The sequence below is a fragment of the Trachypithecus francoisi genome, unplaced genomic scaffold (genome assembly GCF_009764315.1).
Source record: "Trachypithecus francoisi isolate TF-2019V2 unplaced genomic scaffold, Tfra_2.0 Lachesis_group3, whole genome shotgun sequence".
Taxonomy (NCBI): Eukaryota; Metazoa; Chordata; class Mammalia; order Primates; family Cercopithecidae; genus Trachypithecus; species Trachypithecus francoisi.
Window position 1 is genome coordinate 107,939,210 of NW_022681468.1, and position 18,322 is coordinate 107,957,531.

An 18,322-nucleotide genomic window follows, 5' to 3' on the forward strand; every position below is an offset into this window, starting at 1 on the left:
GCCCTGGAGGAACTTCTGGACCTGGCCTGTGCGTTCCAGAGAAAAAGGTCGGCCTCTGACGGAAAACGAAAAATGAGCACTCGGGAACCCACCCAGCCAGCGCAGAGCGCCTCAGCCGGACCAAGGGGAGGAGCCAGTGGGGCGGGCGGGGCCAAAATGGCGGGGGGGTGGGACTTCCAGAGGCGGGGGACGAGGAAACGGGACAGGGCGGGGCCCGGTAGGCGAGCGAGCGCCGGGAGGCGGGGCCTCAGGAAGGCGGAGAGGAAGGCGTGTGCAAGGCGGGGTCCGGCGCCGGCTACGGCCGTGGGCGGGGCCCGGGGGGACCGCGCAGGTCGGAGCGGCGTGTCTGCGGCGCTGCGCGGCGAGGCCAAAATGGCGGCTTCCAGCTGGGCGCGCAAGGCCGTGGTCTTGCTTTGTGCCTCTGACCTACTGCTGCTGCTGCTGCTGCTGCTACCACCGCCTGGGTCCTGCGCGGCCGAAGGCTCGCCCGGGACGCCCGACGAGTCTACCCCACCTCCCCGGAAGAAGAAGAAGGATATTCGCGATTACAATGATGCAGACATGGCGCGTCTTCTGGAGCAATGGGAGGTCCGCGGCGCGCTCACACCCTCCTGGCTCTTCTCTGTCCGGGACCCTCTTGCCACTGACCTCTTACCCATTCTGTCTTGGGACCTTTCTGACCCCCTAACCTCCTCTACTCATGCCTTGAACCCTTACCCACTGAAGCCACTGCTGACCCTCCATTCCTCTTCTCACTCGCGCGTCCTGCTGACCCTCGCTCCAGCCCTCTCTCATTCCAGTGCCCTGTTCCCCCTGCCACTTCTCAAGCCACTCCAATCACGGGTCAGCCCCTCAGTGTTCAGCCTTGCCCTCCCTTCACTTTTCAGTGCCCTGGTTGTCTTTGCGTTGATCCTTGTGGTCAGTGAGCCCTATAAACGGGGAAAGAGACCTTTCCCACTCTACTAAAGAGCATTTCCTTCATTTTCCTTTTGTTTTGGGGTGATGGGTGGGAGAGTGGGTTGCAGTGAAGATGGTCTTCCTTAATGGTTATCTCAGCTGTCTTCTAAATCAGTAGAATGTTAGACTTCCTGTTTTGGTATATGTCCCTGCTGGAAATTTTGTGTTTTTTGTGGGTGGATTTATTTTACTGAGGGGAGAAGTAGCAATGGTTAGTGGCTCTGTATCGTGGAACTCACGCTTTTTGTTCAAAGGAGAGTGCGTTTTCTCGTTTGTCACTTGGATGCACCGGAGTGTGCAGTTACAGGGAGTGTGTAATAAGCTTTTAGGGTAAAGATTACTGGCCAAAATCACATTGCTGCCTTTCCCCCTTCCTGAGGTGATTGTACTGTCCTGGCTGACTTGCATAGCTGTGGAACCTTGGGCATGTCTAGTTTCTAGGCCTCAGTTTCCTTATTTGCAACATGAGGAGGTTTACTGGATGGTTCCTAAGATTCCTTCCAACACTGGTGTTTGTTATTTTGTGATTATCTCTGTGTGTGTTGGGGGAGGAGGGAAAGACTTTCAGACACAAGTTTAAAATACCACCTGATTCATCTGACTAGAAGAATGCAGTCCTGTGTTTTCATGTGGTTATCAGCAGCTGATGGAAAGATTGGGGTAGATTTGAGTGTAGAGAGAACGTCCCTATTCACCATCTCCCTTGCAATATCCTTCTCTTTTTGGACTACAGCAAATAAAGCCTTTTGATCTGCCAGATTGAGAACATCATCTCATGAGAAATCCTCCCCCTGACCTACTCAGACCCTGCAGCTAGACGAAGAGGTGCTGCAGAGATGAACAAAGATTGCACTGGGAACAGTAGATAACAGGATGGATGAGCAGGGAGAGACTTTGCAGGCCAAGAAACACACATTATCTTATTTAATCCTTTTACCCATCCATGAGGGAGCTACTTATTCCTATTTTCTAGATGATGACATTGAGGCACAAAGAGGCTATTTAACTTGCTCCACATCGCGCAGCAAGCTAGTTGAGTTTCAAAATCTGTCACGACTTTAGAGCCTGTTCTTTGAACTGTTTTATCTGTACTGCCATACATACTGGTGAACAGAAGTGCAAATGAAGGATGGTGAGGAAGACGTGGATTAAGCTAGAAACTGCAGGAGCAGAGTAGAAAGGAGAAATGTGAGATTTTTATACTTTTAACATGGCTTGATGGTTGATTTTGTTTTTTTAATTATTTTTTATAGAGGTGGGGTCTCCTTATGTTGGCCAGGCTGGTTTTGAACTCTTGGCCTTTGCAGTCCTCCCACCTTGACTTCCCAAAGCGTTGGGATTATGGGTGTGAGCCACCATGCCTGGGCAACTGATTGATTTTGTGAACAGCAGGGCCACATAATGTAGTAAAAAGACAGATTGGCCAGGCGCAGTGGTTCACACCTGTAATCCCAACACTTTGGGAGGCAAAGGCAGGTGCATCACCTGAGGTCAGGAGTTCAAGACCAGCCTGGCCAACATGTTGAAACCCCATCTGTATTCAAAATACAAAAATTAGTCAGGCATGGTGGCAGGCACTTGTAATCCCAGCTACTTGGGAGGCTGAGGCACGAGAATTGCTTGAACAAGGGAGGCAGAGGTTGCAGTGAGCCGAGATCATGCCATTGCACTCCAGCCTGGGCGACAGAGTGAGACTGTGTCTCAAAGAAAAAAAAAAAAAAAAAAGACAGATTTTGAACTCAACTTTACCCCTCACTAGCTACTTGATCCTAGTTTTAGGTATCTGTAAAGCCAGAGAATGCCCTGCTTTGCAGGATGCCATGAGGATTAAATGAGCTAATGTTTGTAGACACTCTACAGACATGAGGACCCTTCCCCAGTAGCAGTGTTTTTTATGTGGGAGAGCGTATCCATCTCTGTGGGTGCTTTTTTCGTAGGAAGCAGTTCTTCTCTTGTGACCGTCTCTAAATCCATACCCTCACTCCTTCCCCAGCAGTGTGAGAAACAGTGCTTCAATGAGAGGCTGTGCCTCAGATGTGTGGAGAGAAGGTGAGAATTCCTTCTGTTGTGTTAGAACTAATTCTGAGTCCCAGTTGGTGTAGAAAAACCAAAGGTGGTTATTTCATTTTATGTTATGATAGCCAGGTACAATGGGAAGGGGCAGTTGGAGGGATTTGGAGCCAGAAATGTGGTTTGTACTTCTAGCAGGTGAGTAAATTAAGTAAATCATTTGTCCTTTCTGAACATCATCTTCCTCATATATTAAATGGAAGCCTAGTAGGATTGTTCTGAAGGTTGGAGATAATATATGTAGAGTGCCTGGAACTTAGTAGCTACTCAGTGGGTGTCACTTATTATTAATATCAAAAACCATAGGAGGAAGAAGAGGATTTGCAGAAAGGGGAGTTCAGCTTTGTAACTTTTGACTTTGGCAAACAGTAATGAAGGAGCTACAAAGCCAGTTGAAAATGCAAGACTGGCCTGGAGGCAGGGCTAGAACTGGAGTCAGGGGACTGCCAGACTTGTCCCTGGCCCCACCTTAACGTATAATAATTATACATACTTATGGGGTACAGAGTTGTATTTCTACACATGTATACAATGTAATGATCAGTTCGGGATAATTAGCATATCTGTCACCTCAAACATTAATCATTTCTTTGTGTTGGGAACATTTAAAATTCTCTCCTAGCTGTTTGAAAATATGCAATAAATTATTGTTAACTATAGTCATCCTACAATACTATAGAGCACTATTTATTCTTCCTATCTAGTATAATTTTGTATCCATTCACCATCCTCCTTCCCTATCTCCCCTCCCCTTCCCATCCTCTAGTAACCACAATTCTAATCTCCACTTATGTGAACACAACTATTTTAGGTCCCACATAAGAATGAGAATGCTCAGTATTTGTCTTTCTGTGTCTGGCTTATTGCACTTAACCTAATGTCCTCCAGGCTCATTAGGGTACTATTTTGGAATTTTTTTTTTTTTTATGTAACTGAAACACAGACATATAAAATGGAAATTAAAGCCGCTTTTTTTTTAAGTCTCTCGAAACAATTTTTACCCATACTATATACACTAGACTTAACGACTGTTTAATTATATTTACATTAACAAAGAAATGCTGGGCTGGGCTTAGTGGCTCACGCCTGTAATCCCAGCACTTTGGAGACTGAGGTGGGTGAATCGTTTGAGCTCAGGAGTTCAAGACCAGCCTGGGCAACATGGTGAAACCCATCTTTACCAAAATTACAAAAAAAAAAATTACCCAGGTGTGGTGGCATGCACTTGTGGTCCCAGCTACTCAGGAGGCTGGGATAGGAGGATCACTTGAGCCTGGCAGGCAGAAGTTGCAGTGAGCCAGGATTGCACCAGCACCACTGCACTCCAAACTGGGCAATAGAGTGAGACCCCATCTCAAAAAAAAAAAAAAAAAAAGGTGCTTGGGACCTACTGAGTTAATTTCATGATTATTAGTGAAATCAGTCTGAAAAATGCAAATATTCTAGGTTATTGAACCAACTAAAAGTCTTGCAGTGTTTTGAGGAGACTATAACAGATGTTATGGAGAATTAAGACAAAGACAGAAACAACCCATGAATTTGGCAACTAGGAGGTCCTTTGCGACTTTGAGAGTGTAATTTCCATGCGGTGATTGTGATTGGAGGCCAGATCACAGAGGCCTAAGGAGTCAGCAGTGTCATAGCCAACAGATGCAGCACTGAATACTGTTTGCCTTTAAGTCATTACATCCCCAAACAAACCTTAGGAGGGAGACGCTGTTATTGCCCTCACCTTTCCATTATAGGTAAGGAAAGTTATTTTCAGATGGGCTAAGTAACTTGCACAAGGCTGCGTAGTGATGGAGCGCATCCATCTGACAGCACAGCCCATGCTCCTGTCTGCAAGTCGCCACCAGTGACTCTTCCAAAGTAAAATAAGAAAGAAACACGTCAGTTGAGAGGGTGGCAGAGTTGAAAAGAAGGTTGGTGCGTTACATGTGGTCACGTTACTGGGGCCTTGGAGATCACTTCGTTCTGCTTTTCATTTTGTAGATGAGGAAACAGGCCTCGAGGAGTAAGGATTCTTAGGCAGGGTCACAAAGCTAGTTGTGTAGAACTGAAACCAGATCCCAGGTTTGATGTCAGTATGGATCACCTTCAAGCACTGTGTAGAATTCTTTCATTTTTATTTTTTACTAAAATTATTTTTAATATAGTACATTATTAATGGTATCTTAAATCTTGGCCCTTCAGTGATTGGTCAAAAGCACCAAGTAAGAATGACTTAGTGGCTTTTTCTTTTTTTTTAGGTAACAGCTTTATTGAGATTCAATTCACATGCCATAGGCAATTTACCCATGTAAAATGTGCATTTTAGTTTTAGTATCTTCGGAGAGTTTTACAGCCATCACCAAAATCAATTTTAGAACATTTTTATCATCCCCAAAAGAAACCTTCAACCACTCCTCCCCTGTTTTCTCCCAACTCCCTAGCCAGCCCCAGGCAATCACTCATCTACCTTCTGTCTTGACAGATTTATCCATTTTGGACATTTCCTGTAAATGGAATCATAGAATGTGTACTCTTTCATATCTGGCTTCTTTCACTTAGCATAATATTTTCAAGGTTTATCTGTGTTGTAGCATGTATCAGTCAGTACTTCATTTCTTTTTTTCTTTTTTCTTTTTCTTTTTGGTAGAGATGGGGTCTTAATATGTTGCCCAGGCTGGTCTTTAACTCCTGTGCTCAGGTGATCCTCCAGCCTCAGCCTCCTAAAGTGCTGAGGTTACAGGTGTGAGCCACCGTACCTAGCCAGTACTTCATTTCTTTCAGTTGCTGGCATTAGCCTTTTCTCCAAGGAACCTGGTTCCTTGGTTCCAGAACCTGGTTCTTTTAAAGATTTTTTATCTGTCATTCTGTATTCTATTTATTAAGCGTGGTGGCTAATGCCTGTAATCCCAGCACTTTGGAAGGCAGAGGTGGGCAGATCACGAGGTCAGGAGATCGAGACCATCCTGGGCAACATGGTGAAACCCCATCTTTACTAAAAATACAAAAATTAGCTGGATGTGGTGGCGTGCACCTGTAATCCCAGCTACTCAGGAGGCTGACCCAGGAGAATCACTCAAACACAGGAGGCGGAGGTTGCAGTGAGCCGAGATCTTGTCACCGCACTCCAGCCTGGTAACAGAGCAAGACTCCGTCTCAAAAAAAAACAAAGTTACCATTTTGTATTAGCAATTTATTCATTTGTTTTTATTCCTATGGGTTTGACATTTGTTTGAGGGGTTGTAAGTTATACTATTATTTATTTTGATGTTGAGATTATTTCAAATTTGGCCCCTGAGAGCTGTCTCAAGTTGGCTTCCGTGTCATTTTGACATGTTCCACGATTCTTCGAGCACTTTACTACTTTGTGATGCAAGATTATTCTAGGCTCATCTTCTGTCTCCCTTGCTATAAGCCTGTTCTCCAGTGAATCCAGGCTCTCTTACATATTTTTATCCATCTATCTGTTTACTCATCTGTTAATCTATAAAAAACCTTGAGTTTCTCCTGATACCTTCAATTCCAGCCTGATACCACAGGGCTCATTCTTCCCCCTTTCATATTTGTAACTTCATTTCCAGAAGTTAAGAACCTGGCTCTCATTATCCTCAATATGTTTACTCCTTTTCTCAATCCTAGAGGTCACATAAGATAGTTTCAGAATGGCTAACCCATGTCACTACAGAAAGCAAACCTACTCACTGGAATTGGATATTTTTGTACAATACCTATTATTTAAGTGAAATGGGTATACATGGACTGCAGATTTTAAGTATACAGTGCAATCTTTCTTTTAAGACATGGTCTCATTCTGTCTCCCAGGCTGGAATGCAGTGGCATGATTATAGCTCACTACAGCCTCGATCTCCTGGGCTCAAGTGATCCTCATGTTGCAGCCTCCTGAGTAGCTAGGACTACAGGAACCTGCCACCACACCTGACTAATTTTTTAATTTTTTTTAAGAGATGGGATCTCACTATGGTGCCCAGGTTGATCTCTAACTCCTAGACTTAAGCAATTCTCCTACCTCAGCCTACTGAGTAGCTGGGACTACAGGTGTGCATTGCCATGCCTGGCTACTTTTTAATTTTTTTTTTTAGAGACAGAGTCTCACTGTGTTGCCTAGGCTGATGTTGAACTCTTGGCCTCAGGTGATCCTTTTACCTCAGCCTCCCAAAGTGCTGGGATTACAAGCTGAGCTACAGTGCCTGGCCTGCAATAAATTTTGATAAATGGATATTTCTGTATAATCCACACGCCTGTCAAAATACAGAACATTTCTGTCACCCCAGAGAAGTTATCTTGTGTCATTCTCAGTTAATCCTACCTTGTCCCCCTTCTGTAGGCAACACTGTTCTAATTTCTGTCACCCTAAATTAGTTTTGCTCATTCTTGAATTTTAAATAAATGGAATTGCATAGTAAATCTTATTTTGTACCTGGCTTCTGTCACTTAACGTTTTTGGGATTTGTTACATGTAACAGTATTTGTTCTTTGTTGCTGTGAAGTATTTCATCGTATGACCATACCAGAATGTGGCCATTTTTATAGCCTACCATGTTGGGTAGATGGTATGAGAGTTTAAAAGCTCTAGAAACCCATCACATGGGGGCGCTTTGTGATTGGTAACCTGGGTTTGGGTAGTATTTGCTGCCTGAAACTTAGACTGTATTGAAAGTTAAGAAGAGGAAGAAAATCCCTAGTTTTCCTTTTTATGTTGTAATTTAAGTCATATACATGCACCTGACATCATGCAGATGTTTTTGCCTGTGCCAGTTAAAAAGATTCTGATGATAGGTTTGATGCTTTTCCCCCAACCTGATAGAAAGATGATGAAATTGAAGAAGGAGATCTTCCAGAACACAAGAGACCCTCAGCACCGGTCGACTTCTCAAAGATAGACCCAAGCAAGCCTGAAAGCATATTGAAAATGACGAAAAAAGGGAAGACTCTCATGATGTTTGTCACTGTATCAGGAAGCCCCACTGAGAAGGAGACAGAGGAAATTACGAGCCTCTGGCAGGGCAGCCTTTTCAATGCCAACTATGACGTCCAGAGGTAAAGCACCAACAACTAGCTGAGAAAATCATAGGCTGTGCTGGGTCTTTTCTTTATTATTATTAATTATTATAATGATGATGATTTTTTGAGACAGAGTTTCGCTCTTGTTGCCTAGGCTGGAGTGCAATGGCGTGATCTCACCTCACCGCAACCTCCACCTCCCTGGTTCAAGCGATTCTCCTGCCTCAGCCTCCCGAGTAGCTGGGACTACAGGCGCCCGCCACCATGCCTGGCTAATTTTGCATTTTTAGTAGAGACAGGGTTTCACTATATTGGCCAGGCTGGTCTTGAACTTCTGACCTCGGGTAAATCGCTTGAACCTGGGAGGCAGAGGTTGCAGTGAGCCGAGATCGTGCCGCTGCACTCCAGCCTGGCAGCAGAGCAAGACTCCATCTTGTGGGGGGTCGGGGGTGGAAGCATTTGTTGGTAAAAGCTGTTAAGTTTTTGTTTTCATTTTTTGTAGAGGCGAGGTCTCACTATGTTGCCCAGGCTGGTCTTGAACTCCTGGCCTCAAGCGATCCTTGCACCTCAACCTCCCAATGTGCTAGGATTACTGGCATTGACCACTGTGCCTGGTGTGTGTTTTTTTTTTTTTTTTTATGTCTCATTTGATCCTAAAGTTTTATTTATCTTTGAATCTTTAGCTTTTATCTCTTCTGAACAGAAGGGTGTATCGCTTAGTTTAGCCTCTTCTGCTAGAAGTTTCTGCTCAGTGGAGAGTGCTTTTGTGTGTAGCTGTGTTCACACATAAAGCTTGGACCATGCTGTTAACAGATAACTAATTTAATATGAAGAGGCTCAGTTTTCACACCTAAGTATGCTTCTGAGGTACAATTTTAAGAAATCTGCTGCTTTTTCCTCAAGAACAGTTCTGAAATTTGGTGTCTGCAAATATTCTAGTTTAGGAAATATGAAAGTAATGACGAGAAATGGAAGGAGTACTTAGAGAGCATCCGGCCAGCAAAATATTTTCAATTAGCTTAAATAGACACCGATACAGAGCAAATAAATGTCTTGGTGATGTGTGCTCCGGAAGGCCCACTGGTCTCTGTGGAGTGGTGGGAGCGTTATAAACTGAAGGGGGAACACGTGGTGTAGTCCCTAAGGAACAGAAGAATCATGCCTGCTGGCCACAGTAGGACTCCACCCAGGCCTCATTCTTTCTGCTTTGTTCCTTGGGACCTTTTGAGTGTGGGCGAGCTGGGCTGCTTGCTGGTGAGCTCCGGGGCTAGGATTTCTGTCCAATAACCAAGTGTCCTCTTGAGTCCTTCATAGCCTCTTACCATGACCCACTCTAAGCCCTTGGTTTTCCACCTTTATCAGCACAAGTCTTTTGTCCCATAAAATTGTAACTGGACACTCTAGAATATAAAACAGATACAGATCAGATCGAAGCTGCCTCTTTACCTCCCCAGCAGCAGCCCCTGGGCCACCTCTGCAGTGTCCTAGAGAGGTTTTCCAAATGTTTGCTTTTAACATGGGCATCCATTTATACTACAAAGGAACATCCAATGTCTGTTTCTATTTTGTCCTGAGCTGGGTATTTAATAGTTCTGCAAGCTAATATTTTCATACATGAGATATCAGTAGCTGCTAGGCCTTGGAAAATCCAATTTTTTGTTCCATATTCATGTGGAATTTGAAATAAACATGGTAAGTGCCAGAGAATTGCTCTGACCCATTGGCACCTTACTAGTACGTGCTGACTGTCTGATTGCATCTCTCTGCCCAAGGTTCATAGTGGGATCAGACCGTGCTATCTTCATGCTTCGCGATGGGAGCTACGCCTGGGAGATCAAGGACTTTCTGGTCGGTCAGGACAGGTGTGCTGATGTAACTCTGGAGGGCCAGGTGTACCCTGGCAAAGGAGGAGGAAGCAAAGAGAAAAATAAAACAAAGCAAGACAAGGGCAAAAAGAAGAAGGAAGGAGATGTGAAATCTCAGGCTTCCAAGGAAGACAATCGAGCTGGGAATAAAAGAGAAGACCTGTGATGGGGCAGCAGTGGCACACTGTGGAGGGACAGGTGGACATGGAGAGCTCTTTGCCCAGCTCGTGGGGTGGGAGTAGTCTCAGGAAACTGCACGCTGGTTGACATTCTAGTTTCTTCTAGAAAGGGTCTGCCACATGACCAGTTTGTGGTCAAAGAATTACTGCCTAATAGGCTTCAAGTAAGAAGACAGATGTTTTCTAATTAATACTGGACACTGACAAATTCACGTTTACTGTAAAATTACCTAACATGGAAATGTGACTGTGTTGCTTTTTCCCATTTACACGTGGTAAGTCAACACTACTGAGATTCCACTCCCCTCCAAGCACCTGCTGTGATTGGGTTGCCTTCTGTGTCCATGTTTTTTATTTTCTGTCAACTAAAAGGATAGCAAATTCTGATCAGAGAAGTCTTTAAAACTCTTGACTTAATTGAGTCAAACTCTTCATGCCATGTACATCATTTTCATTATGTTAAAGGTAAAATGTGCTTTGTGAACTCAGATATCTAAATATATAGCCAGGAAGCCAGGGGGCGTAAATACAAAATCTATGCAGGAAATACAGAGAACAGAAAATATGTCACTTGAAATCCTAAGTAGTATTGAATTTCTTTGACTTGAATCTCACTCCTCAGTAAAAGAGAACTGTTGATGTCTGTCAGGTTTTATGTGGTCTGTAAAGTTAGGGGTTCTGTTTTGTTTCCTTATTTAGGAAAGGGTACTGCTGGTGTGGAGGGGTTATATGCTCCATTTAATGTGACAGTTTTAAAGGATGTAAGTAGGGAATCAGAGTCCTTTGCAGAGTTTGACAGAAGACTCAATAACTTCATTTATTTCTAAATATTTTTCTTAGATAAAGTGCCTAAATCTGTGCTTTTGTATGGAGTTAATGTCTGATTTTGCCGTTCATATGTTAGAGCTTACTCTGAATAAGAGTTAGAACATTTATATACAAATGTCATTTCTAAGAACTAAAATTCTTTGGAAAAAACCCTCAATTGTGATTTGAAGAAATTAAAAATAGCACATTACATGATTAGAAAATGTCAGTGTTAAAGAATGGTGCAAAGTGAAAGGTGTAACCCTTTCTTGCTGCCGGTAGCTTGTCCCGGTAGAAGCTGCTGTTAACAATTTGTCCCCTCACATCCCCCTCCCTGCCCACCCACCAAAAAAAGTACATGCTGTTAACAATTTGTCCCCCCACATCCCCCTCCCTGCCCACCCACCAAAAAAAGTACATTTACTTATGTAAATGTACTTATGGTGATGTATGTTTGTTTTGGCCTCACAGCTTCTGTTTCCCCTTAATTTGGTAGCTGCTCACATTTCCCTCTAAAGAACCACACCCTCGGCATTCTCAGTTCTCTACTTTGGATGGGACATTTGCCCTGCAGTCCCCGCACCCTCCAGGCCATGCCCACTCCAGGATGAAGCTTGTGTGATCTATGGTACTAGGGTACTAGGCCCCGAAAGAGGCTTTTCCTGTTTCTTCTGCATTTTGAACCTGGAGCAGAGCTGTTGTAGGCTCCGCCCTTGGAGAGGAGAGCTGTTTGACAGTGGGGCCAACACAGACAGTGGGGAGAGAGTGCCACACCCTGGTGGCATAAATGAGTCCCTGAATCATGCCGTGGCTGAAACAAACCCTGTCCGTGGGCTTTTTCTGTTTTACTTAGGGCAATTTGAATGGGTTACTGTCCTGCATAGCCAAAATGGCCCAGTGTAAAGCAGCTGTTTTGATGAGATAATTGCTTTAATTAAGCAAAAGGTAACAGAGCTTTTACTCTGCCCTGTACCTGGTGTTTCCACTTAGGAGCCTTCCCCTGTCAGAATGTGCAGATCTGTCTCATTGTTTCCTATGCAGTATGCCCCCACTTCAGCCAGTAGTTCTTGTGTGTCTGTTATGTACTAGGTACTACAAGGTGCTAGGACAGTGTAGATACAGCCTCTGCTGTTGTAAAACTCAATGATTTGGTGGGGGGAGACAAATGTCAGTAACGTACAAAGTAAAATGGCAGCTGTTAGAAGTATGAAAGGGGCAGGGTAGTGGGAGGTAGAATCTTCCCTGACCAGGTTGGGACAGCCAGAGGCCTTCTCTGAGGGCAAGAGGAAGAGAGGAGAAATAGAGTAAGGCAGGCAGAGGGAACAGTCTGAGCTAAGACCCTGTGACTGGAAGAGGCAGACCCTGTGGCTGGAAGTGGCAGAGGGAGAGGCTGCAGGAAGGCCGATGGGGAGGCTGGGGCCCAGTGCAGGCCCAGGCTGGAGTAGCATATGGAGTTTGGTAGGAATTTGGGACGCCCTGGTGGATCTTAATTGTGATGGGAGGGGTGTGAAAGGCAGTCCAGGTTACACTGGTTGCACAGGAGAAGTGATTAGAAGAGGACCCCAGCCGGTGTGAGCTGTGAACTGGGAGGTGCTTCAGTAGTGCAGGCCATAGCTGAAGGTGTCCTACATCAGCAGGGTGGTGGTGAGGTTTGAACCACCGTAGTCCCTGCTGATGGACGCTTGAGTGTTCAGATTTTTTGCTGATACATTAAGTGCTGCAGTGTACATTTTCATACAAAATATTTTGGTACACTTTTGTTTATATCTGAAAGGTAAATTCCTAGCAGTAGAATTATTAGATTATTAGAACAAACAGAATTTAACATTTTGGTGTGTACTGCCAAATTGCCCTCCCAAGTGGTTTAGTCAGCTTACCCTTGCCAACAATAGATCTGTCCTTGCTAGCCCTGGGCATCATATTTACCAGTTTAATAGATTGTAAAACCATATCTTAATTGGCTACCCTGAAGCCACCATACTGGAGAGGCTGCATACAGAGTTTCACGTGGAGAGAGGGATGCCCAGGAGGCCCACCTGCTCCAACCCCAGCTGCATGAGTCTTCCAGCCCAGGCACAGACCTGTGGAGAAGTTTTAAACATTTCCAGCCCCAGCCTTCAAGGCATCCCAGTTGACACTGAGGGGAGTTAGCATAAGCTGACCTGAGAAAACAGTCTGCAGATTCATGAACAAAAGAAATGTTGGACTGGGCACGGTGGCTTATGCCTGTAATCCCAGTACTTTGGGAGACCAAGGTGGGTGGATCAGTTGAGGTCAGGAGTTTGAGACCAGCCTGGCCAACATGATGAAACCCTGTCTCCACTAAAAATTAGGTGGGTGTGGTAGTGCGCGCCTATAATCCCTGCTACTCAGGTGGCTCAGGCAGGAAAATCGCTTGAACCTGGGAGGCGGACATTTGCAGTGAGCCAAGATCGCACCACTGAACTCCAGCCTGGGTGATGAGGTGAGACTCTGTCTCAAAAAAACAAAACAAAAATTTTTTTGAGAGAAATGTCATTTTTTGTTTGTTTTTGAGACAGGTCTCACTGTTGCCCACGCTGGAGTGCGGTAGGATCACAGCTCGCTGAAGTCTCAACCTCCTGGCTCAATCAATCCTCCCACCGCAACCTCCCAAATAGCTGGGAGAAATATCCTGTTTTTAACAAATTTGTCTTCCTTTTTCTCTTGTTTTAATATCTAGTGATCTAGTAAATGTGGATGATATCTTTTGACTATCAACTATGAAACCTGTATTAGATATATACATCTTTCCTTCTTCCTTCATCCTCAGGCTTTCTGGTTTTGATGGTGATACTGTGGCTTTTGTACTTCTGGTGGTTTCCTTTATACTGTTAAACCTCTTTTTTTTTTTTATTAAACCAACTTAGTATGCATTAACCAGTGAACAAGGGAAAGGAACTCACAAACTTCTTCCTGTGTCCCTGATTATTGTTTAATAGTGTTTGTACACTGACAAGATACATAGTATCCACCTTCTGTACCCATGATGTCCACCTTTGTGCTTGGACAAGAGCATGCAGGGTAGGACATTTCTGAGCCTTGCTTTTTCCCCTGGGAGTTTTTTGTTTTTTAAGAGATAGGATCTCTTGCTGTCTCACCCAGGCTAGAGTGCAGTGGTGTGTTCATAGCTCACTGCAGTCTCAAACTCCTGGGCTCAAGCTATCCTCTTGCCTCAGCCTCCCGAGTAGCTAGGACAAGCATGCACCACCATGCCTGACTAGGTTTTTTTTGTGCGTTTTTGTTTTTTTTTTAGAAATGGAGGTGTCTCACCATGTTGCCTGGGCTGGTCCTCAAGCAATCCTCCTGCCTTCCTGCCTCAGCCTCCAATTCACTGGTATTATGTTGTGAGTCACCACACCCAGCTCTACGTTTCAGCCCTTCTTACACATGGCTCCATTGGAGAGGTGTGAGGCCACCCCTGTCTTTCCCTTAGAAGTGACTGCTTTTTCTCTTTTTTTAAATTTGTTTTTATGTTTCTTTGTTTTGGGGGATTTTGTACTTTTTTTTTTTAATTTCCTTTAAGACTGCTTTGTATCAGACTCCTTAGGAATTCTACTTCATTCTTTTTTTTAATTGAAAATTTTAAATTTTAAAATAATTGTTTTAAATTAATAAATAGCATTCAGCTCCTTTTTGCTTATATAATTCATACTTAACATTTAGTAATTTTTCTAGGAAAAGTCTTAGTGTTGATTTTTTTTTCCTGAATCTTTTTTCTTAATCCTTCTAGAGCATGGTGTGTAATTTCTAATTGATTGCAGATTCAGCTCCCCCCTCCCCCATTATTTTGGAAAAAATTATCTTCTGTTAGCTTTAGTTTTGTGTTGGTATCTTGGGTATCTTTTTTTTTTTTTTTTAGCTCTGATACGCATTTTATGTTTTTTAATATTCCATTTTTATCTCATGTTTGAGCTGTTTTTATTAAAATTCAAGTTTTTATTAACTTCTATCACTCAAAAATCCAAATGGGGAATCTTCACCTTGGGTTATATTTTCTCCCAGGATTGAATAATTATCTGTATTTGTGTGCTACATTCTTTTATTGCTGCTGTTTTCTAATTTCAAAATGTTTGGATAGATACCACATCTTTGTTTTTTTTCTCTCTTATTCATGCTTAGGCAGACACAGCTTTTCCCAGACCTTGGCCTGCACAAGTGTTATAGGTAAATTCTCGCTGGCTCCTTTCCCTCCATATCTGAGCATTGTCTGCTTCCCCAGGAGCTGCAGCTCCAGGGTGGAGTACTGCCTTCTCTCAGCTTTCCTATAGCTGAACCGGAAAGGAGAGGGGCTCAGACAAGGCTGTGTGTGGCTCTGCTTGACAGGTAGCCTCTGCTGTGCTGTGGCTTTCATGAGTGTCCTAGACTAGGGTTCTCCTCCCCAGTAGGGGAGGAGAAGGGGAGGTCATGCAATATGTGGCTTTGGGCAAGGGCAGGAGGCACTTGCCCCATTCACGCAATTTGAAGGGCAGCACAAAACTTGTTAATTAAATAATATTTTAATGCAGTATTCTTAAAAAAAAAATGTTTTATTAAAAAAAAACCATGATGAATAAAAGATGAGCATTCTAAATACAGGATCTGTCGAGGGGTGACTAGGGTGAGGCGGGGCTGGCAGAGCCAGGGGCAGATTCACCACCTTCTCCTGCAGTCTGTGGTTGGTATTTATGTCCTCATGCTTAAAAGTTCATATTCCCTGAATCCCAGGGTTTTGCATTCATAGTAAGAACTGAAATATTTATTTTATTTATTTGTTTTTTTTTGAGACAAGGTCTCTGTTGCCGAGGCTGGAGTGCAGTGGCGCAGTCATGGCTCACTGCAACCTCAACCTCCCAGGCTCAAGCCATCCTCCCACCTCAGCCTCCCAAGAAGCTGGGACTACAGGTGGATGCCACCATGCCTGGCTAATTTTTGTGGGGTTTTTTTGTGGTGGTGGTGGTGTTTTCTCATAGAGACAAGGTTTCATCATGTTGCCCAGGCTGCTCTCAAACTCCTGGGCTCAAGTGACTCACCCACCTTGAAATCTTTATTTTTATTAAAATAATAGCACAGCAATGTTAAAAGTTCCCTATAAAAGGAAGAAATTCATCTACCATCACACCATCCCAGCTATCCAAGCTGTTTTCATTTGACCAAGCTCCCTTTGAGACCATTACCTCTGAGTGTTATATTCACGTATTTGTCATCATAGCAGAAACAGAATTTACGATTTTCCCACTCAACATTGTATAGTAACGAAGTTTTTTGTTTTTTGGTTTTTTTTTTGAGACGGAGTCTTGCTCTGTTGCCCAGACTAGAGTGCAGTGGTGCAGTCTTGGCTCACTGCAACTTCCACCTCCTGGATTCAGGTGATTCTCCTGCCTCAGCCTGTCAAGTAGCTGGAATTACAGGTGTCTGCCACCTCATCTGGCTAATTTTTTTTTCTTTTTTTTTTTTGAGACGGAGTCTCGCTCTGTCGCCCAGGCTGGAGTGCAGTGGCCGGATCTCAGCTCACTGCAAGCTCCGCCTCCCGGGTTCACGCCATTCTCCGGCCTCAGCCTCCCGAGTAGCTGGGACTACAGGCGCCCACCACCTCGCCTGGCTAGTTTTTTGTATTTTTTTAGTAGAGACGGGGTTTCACCGTGTTAGCCAGGATGGTCTCCATCTCCTGACCTCGTGATCCACCCGTCTCGGCCAGCTAATTTTTTATATTTTTAGTAGAGACGGTTCCACCATGTTGGCCAGGCTGGTCTCGAACTCCTGAGCTCGTGATCCATCTGCCTCGGCCTCCCAAAGTGCTGGGATTACAGGCATAAGCCACTGTGCCCAGCCTGTAATGAAGTTTTTATATTGCTGCCTGGTCTCTGCTTTCTGCGTTTTAGTGGCTGTGTAATACCCCCATCCTTTTGCTGTGCCATAATTCTAATTAACAGATTGATGCAGTGAAGACAGTAGGGCTGGACCAGGCATGGCTCTGTTACTCACACATGCCTGAGTCCAATCTCTGCCTCACTGTCTTTATCTCCTAGGAGCATCTGCTTCTACCCACGGCTCTGGCTGCCCTGTTTGTATGTATAGCCCTGCCCTGCTCTCCCACCCTCCCTGGATGGTCATGGTCTTTTGGACCAGAGGTGGGCGTCTGACCCAGGTCACCATTGACCAGGTTGGCAAATCAGATCCTCTCAGCAGAGACTGGATGATTTGATAGCTGAGGCATTAATAGTGCAGCAGCCACAGTGAATTGCAAGAATGTGTGCTAGTGAAGTTTCTACACTTGCCCTGGGTATTTGACCTCCTAAGTTTTGATATTCAGGTTGTCCTTGAATTCTGAGAGCTCTGGATTCCTATGATAAACTTTTCCCTAGGGCTACTTTGAAGAGGTTTCTGCAGGCGATCTGATCCTCTCACTCTAACTTTTCCTGATCTCTGCTTATCCATCTATGTGAGGGAGTGAGACAAAGCACATGTGTAAAGTCCCCAGCACCGGGCCTGTATCTGTGCTCTATATTTGAGTTATTTTAAGTTATCCACAATTATCAATAATGTTGAAATGAGCAGTTTTGCTTCCTTAAGATTAGTCCTTCAGTGTCGATTTCTTTTTTTTTTTTTTTTGAGATAGAATCTCACTCTGTTGCCCAGGCTGGAGTGCAATGGTGCAATCTTGTCTCACTGCAGCCTCTACCTCCCGGGCTTAATCAATCCTCCCACCTCAGCCTCCCTCCCAAGTAGCTGGGACTACAGGCATTGTCCTGCTTGTCTCAGGTCCTACTTTTTCCTGTGTCCCTGATTATTGTTTCATCCCAGCTACTCAGGAGGCTGAGGTGGGAGGATCTCTTGAACCTGAGAGATAGAGGCTGCAGTGAGCTGTGATTATGTCACTGCACTCTAGCCTGAGGGACAGAGTGAGACCCTGGCTGCAAAAAAAAAAAAAAAAATTGTTTTCAGACTTTATTTCTCCTATTGGAATAAGGGAAAGAAGTTGAACTCAACTCTGAATACAGTGAAGACAATTGGGGATGTATAGCAGAAGAGCAGAGTGAGGGGGTCAGTGGGTGGAGAATTACTAACAGGAACTTGATTAGATAGCAAGGGCAAGGGGATTCTTATTAACTGGCTTAGGATTGTTACTAATGCTGGGCTCAGCTGTCCAAGGTCAAGGCGTAGCTGAGAAGATGGCTCAGAGGAGCCCACCTAAAGTTTCTAAGGAGGGGTCTTTGTCAGTTCTAGGGCTTTGCATGTGAATGCTCTTTACTGAAAATAGAAATTAACCCTTGACTGTGCAATCTGATGGCCAACGTTTTCCTATCCTAGGCTGTGAGGTACCTTGTTGACCAGATAGGGTGAGGCCAGGGCTTGGAGCTGAAAAGCATTTTCAGCAGGCAAAGATCAAGCTCTTCACATAGACTTGCAGTAGGAATCCTTTGGGATAGAAGTTGA

At 44.3% G+C, this 18,322-nt stretch overlaps 1 protein-coding gene across 1 annotated transcript; it reads left to right on the forward strand.

Moving 5' to 3' along the window:
- Positions 1–264: 264 nt before the first annotated feature.
- Positions 265–11,107, forward strand: MESD (mesoderm development LRP chaperone). Its single transcript, XM_033189221.1, has 4 exons — positions 265–283; positions 322–588; positions 7,841–8,073; positions 9,810–11,107. Exons 2-4 carry the CDS (start codon positions 373–375, stop codon positions 10,066–10,068), a joined length of 708 nt encoding a protein of 235 aa, XP_033045112.1. The 5' UTR covers positions 265–283; positions 322–372; the 3' UTR covers positions 10,069–11,107.
- The last annotated feature ends 7,215 nt before the right edge of the window (positions 11,108–18,322 follow it).